The sequence below is a fragment of the Cherax quadricarinatus genome, chromosome 55 (assembly GCF_038502225.1).
Source record: "Cherax quadricarinatus isolate ZL_2023a chromosome 55, ASM3850222v1, whole genome shotgun sequence".
In the NCBI taxonomy this organism is placed as follows: domain Eukaryota; kingdom Metazoa; phylum Arthropoda; class Malacostraca; order Decapoda; family Parastacidae; genus Cherax; species Cherax quadricarinatus.
In genome coordinates, this window is record NC_091346.1 from 18951108 (window position 1) to 18965723 (window position 14616).

At 43.5% G+C, this 14616-nt stretch overlaps 1 protein-coding gene across 5 annotated transcripts in view; it reads left to right on the forward strand.

The window, feature by feature from the left end:
* LOC128698893 (glutamate-gated chloride channel) overlaps window positions 1-14616 on the forward strand; it is a 412436-nt gene that overhangs the window by 377408 nt on the left and 20412 nt on the right. For all 5 annotated transcript variants that reach the window (XM_070096884.1, XM_070096886.1, XM_070096883.1 and 2 more), the window contains 2 exons: window positions 11251-11333; window positions 11959-12093. In XM_070096884.1, coding sequence (XP_069952985.1) covers window positions 11251-11333; window positions 11959-12093 — 218 coding nt within the window. The remainder of the gene's footprint in view (window positions 1-11250; window positions 11334-11958; window positions 12094-14616) is intronic.

Here is a 14616-nt window from a genome sequence, read left to right on the forward strand (position 1 = left end):
AGAAGGAGCAGAGATGCTGTGCGTGCCTCTAACCACAATCTTCAACACATCCCTTGAAACTGGGCAACTATCTGAGAAATGGAAGACAGCTAATGTAGTCCCCATATTTAAGAAAGGAAACAGAAACGAGGCACTAAACTACAGACCTGTGTCTCTGACATGTATTGTGTGCAAAGTCATGGAGAAGATTATCAGGAGGAGAGTGGTCGAACACCTGGAAAGGAACAAGATTATAAATGAAAACCAGCATGGGTTCATGGAAGGCAAATCCTGTATCACAAACCTCCTGGAGTTTTATGACAAGGTAACAGAAGTAAAACACGAGAGAGAGGGGTGGGTAGATTGCGTTTTCCTAGACTGCAGGAAGGCCTTTGACACAGTTCCCCACAAGAGATTAGTGCAGAAGCTGGAGGATCAGGCGCATGTAAAAGGGAGGGCACTGCAATGGATAAGGGAATAAATAACAAAAAGGCACAATACCGTGACTGGAACGATACACAAATAACCCGCACATAAAAGACAGAAGCTTACGACGACGTTTCGGTCCGACTTGGACCATTGACAAAGTCACACTAACAGAGGAGGAGCAGAACGGCTATATATAGGCAGGAAGAGGTGGAGGTAGTAGTAGTGGTAGAAGTAGTAGTAGTAGTAGTACAAGAATTGTATATAATACCGACAGGATGAAATGACACATGCACAACACCCGGGCATCCCCACCGTAGACGTTTCGCCATCCAGCCAGCCACTGGATGGCGAAACGTCCACAACAAAGACAACCAGACGCCGCACATGTGTCTAATTTCATCAGTAGATGTAGTAGAAGAAGAAGAGGTAGTAGTAGTGGTAGTGGTAGAAGTGGGAAATAAGGAAGACGAGCCAGTCAAATACAAAGGAAGGGGAGCACTGCAAGAGAGCTAGAAACCCACAGAGGGAGAGCAAGCGCACCGAGGTGCGTGAAAGGGGAAGTGGTGAAATAAAATAAAGAAGGAACAGAAACACGAGACAGGAGAGAGAAAGACAACCCAGAGGAGAAAAGGAGAGAGGAAAGGGGAAGAGGAAGAAGAAAAAGAAGAAGAAAAAAAATGAGGATTCAGGTTAAGTCACGGGTGTTCTGAAGTTTGGAGCATTTTACAATGTAGTGGGAGAGGAAGGCATCTACAGAGACGAAGCCAGGGCTAAGGTTCATACAAGGAAAGTTGTGTATAAGAGAGGATTCAACTAAACGGCGACTGTTCGAGTTGGAAGTAGGGAAGACAGTTTTAGCAGAAGACCAGTCAATAGGATGGCTATGATCTCTGACGTGACAGAAAAGAGCATTGTTAGTGTCGGCAAGCCTAACACTATTTTTGTGCTCCCTAAGTCTGTCAGAAAGAGATCGACCAGTTTCTCCAAAGTATTGAAGAGGACAGGAGGAGCAAGAAATAGAGTAGACACCAGGGACATCTGTAGAGGGAGGAGAGGTATGAACGAGATTAGTGCGAAGAGTGTTAGTCTGGCGGAAGGTAAGCTTGATGTCTAAGGGACGGAGAGAATTGTTGAGATTAGAAAGACCGGAAATGTAGGGAAGGCAGAGGATAGAAGAGTTCCCATGAGTAGAGAGTTTGGGAGAGAAGAAATTGCGTTTAGCACGTGAGAGGGCAGAGTCTATGAAATGGGAAGGGTAGCCAAGACGGGAGAACGAATTATAAAGAGTGGAAATTTCTGCTGGAAGGAACTGAGGATCACAGATGCGGAGGGCACCCTTCCCATTTCATAGACTCTGCCCTCTCACGTGCTAAACGCAATTTCTTCTCTCCCAAACTCTCTACTCATGGGAACTCTTCTATCCTCTGCCTTCCCTACATTTCCGGTCTTTCTAATCTCAACAATTCTCTCCGTCCCTTAGACATCAAGCTTACCTTCCGCCAGACTAACACTCTTCGCACTAATCTCGTTCATACCTCTCCTCCCTCTACAGATGTCCCTGGTGTCTACTCTATTTCTTGCTCCTCCTGTCCTCTTCAATACTTTGGAGAAACTGGTCGATCTCTTTCTGACAGACTTAGGGAGCACAAAAATAGTGTTAGGCTTGCCGACACTAACAATGCTCTTTTCTGTCACGTCAGAGATCATAGCCATCCTATTGACTGGTCTTCTGCTAAAACTGTCTTCCCTACTTCCAACTCGAACAGTCGCCGTTTAGTTGAATCCTCTCTTATACACAACTTTCCTTGTATGAACCTTAGCCCTGGCTTCGTCTCTGTAGATGCCTTCCTCTCCCACTACATTGTAAAATGCTCCAAACTTCAGAACACCCGTGACTTAACCTGAATCCTCATTTTTTTTTTTCTTCTTCTTTTTCTTCTTCCTCTTCCCCTTTCCTCTCTCCTTTTCTCCTCTGGGTTGTCTTTCTCTCTCCTGTCTCGTGTTTCTGTTCCTTCTTTATTTTATTTCACCACTTCCCCTTTCACGCACCTCGGTGCGCTTGCTCTCCCTCTGTGGGTTTCTAGCTCTCTTGCAGTGCTCCCCTTCCTTTGTATTTGACTGGCTCGTCTTCCTTATTTCCCACTTCTACCACTACCACTACTACTACCTCTTCTTCTTCTACTACATCTACTGATGAAATTAGACACATGTGCGGCGTCTGGTTGTCTTTGTTGTGGACGTTTCGCCATCCAGTGGCTGGCTGGATGGCGAAACGTCTACGGTGGGGATGCCCGGGTGTTGTGCATGTGTCATTTCATCCTGTCGGTATTATATACAATTCTTGTACTACTACTACTACTACTTCTACCACTACTACTACCTCCACCTCTTCCTGCCTATATATAGCCGTTCTGCTCCTCCTCTGTTAGTGTGACTTTGTCAATGGTCCAAGTCGGACCGAAACGTCGTCGTAAGCTTCTGTCTTTTATGTGCGGGTTATTTGTGATAAGGGAATACCTGACAGGGAGGCAGCAACGAGTCATGGTACGTGAAGAGGTATCACAGTGGGCGCCTGTTACGAGCGGGGTCCCACAGGGGTCAGTTCTAGGACCAGTGTTATTTTTTAAATATGTGAACGACATGATGGAAGGAATAGACTCTGAAGTGTCCCTGTTTGCAGATGACGTGAAGTTGATGAGAAGAATTAAATCGGACGAGGATTAGGCAGGACTGCAAAGAGACCTGGAGAGGCTGGACATGTGGTCCAGTAACTGGCTTCTCGAATTCAATCCAGCAAAATGCAAAGTCATGAAGATTGGGGAGGGGCAAAGAAGACCGTAGACAGAGTATAGGCTAGGTGGACAAAGACTACAGACCTCGCTCAGGGAGAAAAACCTTGAGGTGACCATAACACCGAGCACATCACCGGAGGCACACATCAACCAAATAACTGTTGCAGCATACGGGCGCCTGGCAAACCTGAGAATAGCGTTCCGATACCTTAATAAGGAATCGTTCAAGACACTGTACACTGTGTATGTTAGGCCCATACTGGAGTATGCAGCACCAGTCTGGAACCCACACCTGGTCAAGCACGTCAAGAAGTTAGAGAAAGTACAAAGGTTTGCAACAAGGCTAGTCCCAGAGCTCAAGAGAATGTCGTACGAGGAAAGGTTAAGGGAAATCGGACTGACGACACTGGAGGACAGAAGGGTCAGGGGAGACATGATAACGACATACAAGATACTGCGGGGAATAGACAAGGTGGGCAGAGAAAGGATGTTCCAGAGAGGGGACACAGGGACAAGGGGTCACAACTGGAAGCTGAAGACTCAGACGAGTCACAGGGACGTTAGGAAGTATTTCTTCAGTCATAGAGTTGTCAGCAAGTGGAATAGCCTAGCAAGTGAAGTAGTGGAGGCAGGAACCATACATAGTTTTAAGAAGAGGTATGACAAAGCTCAGGAAGCAGAGAGAGAGAGGACCCAGTAGCGATGAGTGAAGAGGCGGGGCCAGGAGCTGAGTATCGACCCCTGCAACCACAATTAGGTGATTACAATTAGGTGAGTACACGTGGGTCCGTGGGGTGCAGACGTGGGTAACAAGGCTCCGAGAACCTTAGCGTTGTAAGGCGTGCAATAACAGCTAGCGGTAATCAGTGGTAGTGGAACGTCAGTGAACAATACTACGAGTGATAATTAAAGTTATTAGTTAAAAAAAGTGAGAGGAAAGCTGAAATCAAAATATTTCAAAGCGCAAACCGTTGGGGGTCTTAGGCGCTGTTGCCACATTGGCAGCGGTAGGCCTGAAAAAGTGACATCACGACAAGTTGTGTGCCATTATACATATAAAGTGAAGTGTATATAATGTGAAGTGTATACTATCATCAGTGAAGAGTGAAATCGCGTGAGGAAGTGGGATGTATGAGAATATATGGTTATAAACATCACGGGTGAAGGATCTCCAAAATACGACGACTTCGTCATCAGCAGCTGGCAACTTGTCACTGCACCATTGAGCGCAAGTTTCATTCGCCTATTTGTGGTTTGCATGTTGAAGGCCCTGGCTGGCCTTGCATACTGTTTGATACTGGTCACTCACTCCTGCAAGCTATTACCAGAATTAGAATAGAAACAGCATAGACATAGTGAATATAGTGTTGACGAGTGTGAGAAGGTAGAGTCCAGCGAGGAGTAGAGTAGTATTAATTCCAGTAGTTATTAGCAGTAGGAATACTTAGGAAGCTAGGAAGTCCTCTCCCAATGTGAACATGGAACAGGATAATAACCAGCAATAATTGATACTTAAATCCAGACACACACACACACAAGGCGAGTAACTTACTATAAGCTAGGTGGCGGGACAAACTTTTAAGGGCAACATTGTAAGACGGTGCGAGGATCAAGTCCAGGAGGGTTGTGGTCAGGTCACAAGAAGTTGCGGCCAGTCATTACACTGCACAAGACACACACACACACACACACACACACACACACACACACACACACACACACATACACACACACACACACACACACACACACACACACAACACACACACACACACACACACACACACAACACACACACACACACAACACACACACACACACACACACACACATACACAACACACACACACACAACACACACATACATAACACACACACACACACACGCACACACACACACACAACACACACACACACACACATACACACACACACACACACACACACACACACACACACACACACACACACACACACACACACACACACACACACACACACACACACACACACACACACACACACACACACACACATGATGGAAGGGTTAGACTCAGAAGTGTCCCTGTTTGCAGATGATGTGAAGTTAATGAGGAGAATTAAATCTGATGAGGACCAGGCAGGACTTCAAAGAGACGTGGACAGACTGGACACCTGGTCCAGCAAATGGCTTCTCGAATTTAATCCTGCCAAATGCAAAGTCATGAAGATAGGGGAAGGGCACAGAAGACCACAGACAGAGTATAGGCTAGGTGGCCAAAGACTGCAAACCTCACTCAAGGAGAAAGATCTTGCGGTGAGTATAACACCGAGCATGTCTGCGGAAGCACACATCAATCAGATAACTGCTGCAGCATATGGGCGCCTGGCAAACCTGAGAACAGCATTCCGATACGTTAGTAAGGAATCGTTCAAGACACTGTACACCGTGTATGTCAGGCCCATACTGGAGTATGCAGCACCTGTTTGGAACCCGCACTTGATAAAGCACGTCAAGAAACTAGAGAAAGTACAAAGGTTTGCCACAAGGTTAGTTCCAGAGCTAAGGGGAATGTCCTATGAAGAAAGATTAAGGGAAATCGGCCTGACGACACTGGAGGACAGGAGGGTCAGGGGAGACATGATAACGACATATAAAATACTGCGTGGAATAGACAAGATGGACAAAGACAGGATGTTCCAGGGAGGGGACACAGAAACAAGAGGCCACAATTGGAAGTTGAAGACACAAATGAGTCAGAGAGATATTAGGAAGTATTTCTTCAGTCATAGAGTTGTAAGGCAGTGGAATAGCCTAGAAAATGACGTAGTGGAGGCAGGAACCATACACAGTTTTAAGACGAGGTTTGATAAAGCTCATGGAGCGGGGAAAGAGAGGGCCCAGTAGCAACCGGTGAAGAGGCGGGGCCAGGAGCTAAGACTCGACCCCTGCAACCACAAATAGGTGAGTACAAATAGGTGAGTACACACACACACACACACACACACACACACACACACACACACACACACACACACACACACACAACATACACACACAACACGCACACACACACACATTGCCAGACTCACACATACACACACACACACACACACACACACAGCAGAGGTCAGGATACGGAGTTTAGAAGAGGAACTGAAAAATCTGAAACAGCCTAAAGAACTAAAGAACATTTTGGGATTGACAACAGAGACTGCTACCTCAGTCACAAATAAGGGGACTGTAAGGAAAGAAGGAGGAAAACTGCATGTAGAAGCTCAATCAATGGAGACTGTAGTAAATGAAAGAGCTAAGCTAAATGTGGAGGCCCTAACAGACCACAGCAGAGCCCAGGGAAAGCCGAGAAGGTAAAATTACAGGCCGCTGAGCCCAGGTACATTAGCTAGTGAAACTGAAGAAAGGAAAGCTGAAATGGAGGAAATCAAATTGAATGAGGGGATACACATGGATATGCAGTGGGAGAATGAAAGGGTGAGGTCATTCTTCGTGTATGGGCTCCAGGAAGTTGAAGGGGAAACATATAAAGCAAGAAAACAAGGGGGAAAAAAAGCAATTGAAAGCATCATGAAAGCAATAGGAGAAGACGACATGACCTAGCTGGAAAATTTTCGGAGAATAGGGGGGTTTGTAAAAAAAAGAACCCGGCCAGTGAAAGTGACCTTCAAGGCAGAATCGACTCGGAACAGGATCCTGCAGGAGAAAGCACGATTAAGGGACATGCCGGCATACAGGAAGGTGTATCTCGACCGTGACAGAACACAAACAGAAAGGCAGAAACTGAGAGAGATGGTACAAAGGCGAAAGGAGGATAGAGAGGGGATGGAGAAGACAGACAGGAGATCCCTTACACAGGAAGATCAAATACAGCCTCCCTCACAACTTCCTATAGAAGCCTCCCAACCAGGTCAACCCCAGTGCAACCAAACACTCTAAAACAAAACACCCATGCCACATCCAATGCCCCCACCCACTGCATTACAAACTCCACCCCCACAGCAACCATCCATAGTTCCTTATCAGGTCACCCACTTCCCCAACCCCAATACACCTCCCAGACCACAATCTTAGAAAAGAAGTTGATGGTGTGGTATACAAATGCAGATGGAATAACAAATAAGTATGAGGAGTGGCACGAAAGAATCAAGGAAACATCCCCAGACATAATAGCACTCACAGAAACAAAACTCACCAGAATAATAACAGATTCGATCTTTCCATCCGGATATCAAATCCTCAGGAAAGACAGAGGGAGGAGAGGGGGAGGAGGAGTTGCACTGCTCGTTAAAACCAGTGGGGGTTAGAGAAAATGGAAGGAATGGACGGCACGGGCGAAAGGGACTACTTAGTAGGAACAATCCAGTCTGAGGGACATAAGGTGATAATTGCAGTAATGTACAACCCACCACAGAACTGCAGGAAGCCAAGAGAAGAATACGATGAGAGCAACAGAGCAATGGTCGACACACTAGCCGAGGTAGCCAGGAGAGCACACATGGGGGGAGCAAAGTTATGGGTGATTTCAATCACAAGGAGATTGACTGGGAAAACCTGAAGCCCCATGGGGGTCCCGAAGCATGGAGAGCCAAGATGATGGATGTGGTACTGGAAAACCTCATGCATCAACATGTTAGAGACACTACCAGAGAGAGAGGAGAGGATGAACCAGCAAGACTGGACCTTGTATTCACCTTGAGTAGTTCTGACATCGAGGATATGATGTATGAAAGGCCCCTGGGAGCTAGTGATCATGTGGTTCTGTGCTTTGACTACATCGTTGACCTCCAAGTGGAGAGAGCAGCAGGAATAGGCTGGGAAAAACCAAACTACAAAAGGGGGAACTACTCAGGCTTGAGGAACTTCTTTCAAGACATTCAGTGGGAGAGGGAACTGACAGGAAAACCAGTACAAGAAATGATGGACTATGTCGCAACAAAATGCAAGGAGGCAGAGAAGAGGTTTGTTCCCAAGGGAAGCAGAAATAATGGGAAGAACAGAACGAGTCCTTGGTTCACCAAAAGGTGTAGGGAGGCAAAAACTAGGTGTACTAGAGAATGGAAAAGGTACAGAAGACAGAGAACTCAGGAAAATAAAGAGATTAGCAGAAGAGCCAGAAACGAATATGCACAGATAAGAAGGGAGGCTCAGCGGCAATACGAAAATGACTCATCATCGAAAGTAAAGACTGACTCGAAGCTGTTGTACAGCCACATCAGGAGGAAAACAACAGTCAAGGACCAGGTAATCAGACTGAGGAAGGGTGATGGGGAATTCACAAGAAACGACCGGGAGGTATATCAGGAGCTCAACACGAGATTCAAAGAAGTATTTACAGTGGAAACCAGTAGGACTCCAGGAAATCAGAGCAGGGGGTGCACCAGCAAGTGCTGGATGAGGTACATATAACCAAGGAGGAGGTGAAGAAGCTGCTATGCGAACTTGACACCTCAAAGGCGGTGGGACCAGACAACATCTCTCCGTGGGTCCTTAAAGAGGGAGCTGAGATATTGTGTGTACCATTAACAAAGATCTTCAACACATCATTTGAAACTGGGCAACTCTCCGAGGTATGGAAGATGGCAAATGTAGTCCCAATTTTTAAAAAGGGAGACAGACATGAGGCACTAAACTACAGACCTGTATCACTAACGTGTATAGTATGCAAGGTCATGGAGAAGATCATCAGGAGGAGAGTGGTGGAGCACCTGGAAAGAAACAAGTGTATAATTGACAACCAGCATGGTTTCAGGGAGGGAAAATCCTGTGTCACAAACCTACTAGAGTTTTATGACAAGGTGACAGAAGTAAGACAAGAGAGAGAGGGGTGGATCGACTGCATTTTTTTGGACTGCAAGAAGGCCTTCGACACAGTTCCTCACAAGAGGTTACTGCAAAAGCTAGAGGATCAGGCACACATAACAGGAAAGGCACTGCAATGGATCAGAGAATACCTGACAGGGAGGCAACAACGAGTCATGGTACGCGACGAGGTGTCAGAGTGGGCGCCTGTGACAAGCGGGGTTCCACAGGGGTCAGTCCTAGGACCTGTGCTGTTCTTGGGATATGTGAATGACAAAACGGAAGGGATAGACTCAGAAGTGTCCTTGTTTGCGGATGATGTGAAGTTAATGAGAAGAATCAAATCAGATGAGGATCAGGCAGGACTACAAAGAGATCTGGACAGGCTACAAGCCTGGTCCAGCAACTGGCTCCTTGAGTTTAACCATGCCAAATGCAAAGTCATGAAGATTGGGGAAGGGCAAAGAAGACCGCAGACACAATATAGTTTAGATGGCCAAAGTCTGCAAACCTCACTCAAGGAAAAAGCTCTGGGGGTGAGTATAACACCGAGCATATCTCCTGAGGCGCACATCAATCAGATAACTGCTGCACATACGGGCGCCTGGCAAACCTACGGATAGCGTTCCGATACCTCAGTAAGGATTCGTTCAAGACTCTGTTTACCATTTACGTCAGGCCCATAGTGGAGTATGCAGCACCAGTTTGGAATCCACACTTAGTCAAGCACGTCAAGAAATTAGAGAAAGTGCAAAGGTTTGCAACAAGACTAGTCGCAGAGGTACGGGGATTGTCCTACGAAGAAAGGTTGAGGGAAATCGGCCTGACGACACTGGAGGCCAGGAGGGTCAGGGGAGACATGATAACGACATATAAAATACTGCGCGGAATAGACGAGGTGGACAAAGACGGGATGTTCCAGAGAGGGGACACAGACACAAGAGGTCACAATTCGAAGTTGAAGACTCAGATGAATCAAAGGAATGTTAGGAAGTATTTCTTCAGTCATAGAGTAGTCAGGCCGTGGAATAGCCTAGAAAGTGAAGTAGTGGAGGCGGGAACCATACATAGTTTTAAGGCGAGGTATGATAAAGCTGATTGAGCAGGGAGAGAGAGGGCCTAGTAGCAATCAGTGAAGAGGCGGGGCCAGGAGCTATGACTCGACCCCTGCAACCACAAATAGGTGAGTACAAATAGGTGAGTACACACACACACACACACACACACACACACACACACACACACACACACACACACACACACACACACACACACTCACACACACACACTCACACACTGCAAACCTCGCTCAACGAAAAAGATCTTGGGGTCAGTATAATACCGAGCACATTTGAGGCGCACACCAACCAGATATCTGCTGCAGCATATGGGTACCTGGGAAACCTAAGAATAGCGTTCCGATACCTCAGTAAGGAATAGTTCAAGACTCTGTATACCGTGTACACCAGGTCCATACTGGAGTATGCAGCACCAGTTTGGAATCCACACCTGGTCAAGCACATCAAGAAATTAGATAAAGTGCAAAGCTTTGCAAAAAGACTAGTCCCAGAGCTAAGGGGACTGTCCTACGAAGAAAAGTTACAGGAAATCGGCCTGACGACACTGGAGGATAGGAGGATTAGGGAAGACATGATAACGATATATAAAATACTGTGAGGAATTGACAATGTAGACAAAGACAGGGTATTCCAGAGATGGTACATAGAAACAAGGGGTCACAATTGAAAGCTGAGAACTTACATGAGTCTAAGGGATGTTAGGAAGTATTTCTTTAGTCATAGAGTTGTCAGGAAGTGGAATAGTATGGCAAGTGACGTAGTGGAGACAGGAACCATACATGATTTTAAGACGAGGCTTGATAGAGCTCATGGAACAGGCAGAGAGAGGACCTAGTAGCGATCAATGAAGAGGCAGGGCCAGGAGCTGAGTCTCGACCCCTGCAATCACAAATAGGTGAGTACACACACACACACACACAAGCACACGCAGCATAAAAATTTCACAAGTGGGATAACAAGAAAGAAATTAATTCTCTGGAGAAATCTATTGAAAGTGCAAGCAGAGCAGAGGGGATAAAGTGGAATGAAGTGTGTGAAGGAGTTGGAGGAGTGAGGGGGGTGAAGAGTGGAGTGTGTGGAGGAGGAAAAAGAAGAAGAATTGGAGGAGGAGGAGGAGGAGAAGATAGAAGTTTTGCCTAAGATGTCTCACCATTATCTCTTATCTCCTCGTCAGAATCTCGCTGACATTGTCATGTCCCATGGATCTGAAGCTGTTCCCACTAGACCGTCAGCAGTGTCAGCTCCTCATGGCCTCCTGTGAGTATACTCTCTCATTGATATACTCCCTCAGCATGATATATCACATTCCAGCACAGTATATCTCCCTCCAAGTAGGTATATTGTCTTCCAACACAATATATCCCTATCCATCACAGTGTATCTCCATCCATCATGATATATCTCCCTCCAACAGTGTATATCTCCCTCCAATACAGTATAAATCCCTCCAACACGGCATATCTCCCTCCAGCACAGTATATCTCCCTCCAACACAGTATATCTCCCTCCAACACAGCATATCTCCCTCCAACACAGCATATCTTTCTCCAGCACAGTATATCTCCCTCCAACACAGCATATCTCCCTCCAACACAGCATATCTCCCTCCAACACAGCATATCTTTCTCCAGCACAGTATATATCCCTCCAACACAGCATATCTCCCTCCAACACAGTATATCTCCCTCCAGACAATGCAGTTTATATTCTCTTGATATTAAAGAATATATTGTATATTAAGTACCCACAGGACACTCACAGAACAGGTCAGTCACACTGTGGATGCTCTCTCTCTCTCTCTCTCTCTCTCTCTCTCTCTCTCTCTCTCTCTCTCTCTCTCTCTCTCCCTCCCTCCCTCCCTACACACACCCCCATCTCACAGACGGGTGGACCACAGAGGACCTGGTGTTCCTCTGGAAGGACGTTGATCCCGTGCAGGTGACCAAGAACCTTCACCTGCCTCGCTTCACCTTAGAGAAGTTCATCACTGACTACTGCAACAGCAAGACCAACACTGGTAAGTCACTCTATCTATTATCATTATTATCAAAATCTAGAGAAATGTATCATTATTATTATTATTATTATTATTATTATTATTATTATTATTATTATTATTATTATTATTATTGTTGTTGTTGTTGTTATTATTATTATTATTATTATTATTATATTATTATTATTATTATTATTATTATTATTATTATTATTATTATTATTATTATTATTATTATTGTTGTTGTTGTTGTTATTATTATTATTATTATTATTGTTGTTGTTGTTGTTGTTGTTGTTGTTGTTGTTATTATTATTATTATTATTATTATTATTATTATTATTATTATTATTATTATTATTATTATTATTATTATTATCATTATTATTATTATTGTTGTTGATGTTATTATTATTATTATTATTATTATTGTTGTTGTTGTTGTTGTTGTTGTTGTTGTTGTTATTATTATTATTATTATTATTATTATTATTATATTATTATTATTATTATTATTATATTATTATTATTTTTATTATTATTATTATTATTATTATTTTGTGGGAGGTAGTCAGGATTGATTCGACACAGGGAAGGGAATCTCCAATAAATTAGATGAAGGGTTATTTGGTTGAGAATGATTTGGCATTAAGAAAGACCTTCCTGGCAAAGGCCAGTAGGCCTGCTGCAGTGCTTCTCAAGTCTTACACAGTTCTAACTTACTGAGGAACAAGACACACTTAAAGATACCCAAGAGCTGTACTTGTGTCTTATTTCTCGTCTTATGTTCTCGTTCATTCTCAGTAATTACTTCTACCGTTCTCATTTTCCTCATTTTTTTTTTAATTAACTAATGGAGATTTTTTTCCTAAGTTGCTGACAATAGTAAAAAAAAATCGGCTAAAGAAAAAGATTTTACCTAGATAAATAAAACTGTATTTTTCATTCTGGGTCGTTTCTTTGCCAGCGCAGCCTGGACGACCTGGAAGTCAAGGTGTCGTACACATGGGTGTTACACAGAAACTTTGACGTTTCTGATAGAATTTCACAAATTAATAAAGAAAAAGCTCCAGTGTCATAAAGATATGCCTCTGAATAGGTTATGTGACATAGATATCATGTGACATAGATGTCATGTAATATAGATGTCATGTGACATAGATGTCATGTGACATAGATGTCATGTGACATAGATGTCTTGTGACATAGATGTCATGTGACACAGATGTCATGTGACATAGATGTCATGTAATATAGATGTCATGTAATATAGATGTCATGTGACATAGATGTCTTGTGACATAGATGTTTTGTGACATAGATGTCATATGACATAGATGTCATGTGACATAGATGTCATGTGACATAGATGTCATATGACATAGATGTCATGCGACACAGATGTCATGTGACATAGATGTCATGTGACACACATGTCATGTGACATAGATTTATTGTGACATAGATGTCATGTGACACAGATGTCATATGACATAGATGTCATGTGACATAGATGTCATGTGACACAGATGTCATGTGACATAGATGTCATGTGACATAGATGTCATGTGACACAGATGTCATATGACATAGATGTCATGTGACACAGATGTCATGTGACATAGATGTCATGTGACATAGATGTCATGTGACACAGATGTCATATGACATAGATGTCATGTGACACAGATGTCATATGACATAGATGTCATGTGACACAGATGTCATATGACATAGATGTCATGTGACACAGATGTCATATGACATAGATGTCATGTGACACAGATGTCATGTGACATAGATGTCATGTGACATAGATGTCATGTGACACAGATGTCATGTGACATCGATATCATGACATTTAATAATTTTCTTAACCTAACTGGAAAATTTTCCAAATCTTTGACAAGATTACATTGAAAATAATTTTCGTCCAAGGTTTAAAAACTGACTTATTACCTTCTTTGAGATGCTGTTAAATTTTTACGACAAAAAAAAACAGTGTTTTGATGTGTGAAATAATTTTTTAGTTTTTTTTTCGGGACACCTTGCCTCGGTGGGAAGCGGCCGATGTGTTAATAAATAAAGCTTAAAAATTTTGATTGTAAATAGGCATATTTATTATTTATATGTAAATTGCTGGAATTTTTCCAAAAAAGTGCCTTTGAAAATAATGTAGTTTCGTGCCCGTTTCATTATATTTTTTGACTACTCAATAAATATTATCCTCTGTCTTTTCTCTCTCTCTTTCTTTCTTCTTTTGTAATTTTACGAGAGATAAAAATGAATAGTTGCTATACTAGGTAGAAGTAGATAGTTCTCAGTAGATAGTTCTCAGTAGATAGTTCTCAGTAGATAGTTCTCAGTAGATAGTTCTCAGTAGATAGTTCTCAGTAGATAGTCCTCAGTAGATAGTTCTCAGTTTGAACTTCTAAGTACTTTGTTCTCTGTCTCTCCCATGTACTCATGTGAAGAGGGAAACATGTACTTGTATTCCCATATACTCCCGTGTACTCCCATATACTCCCATGTACTCCCAAATAC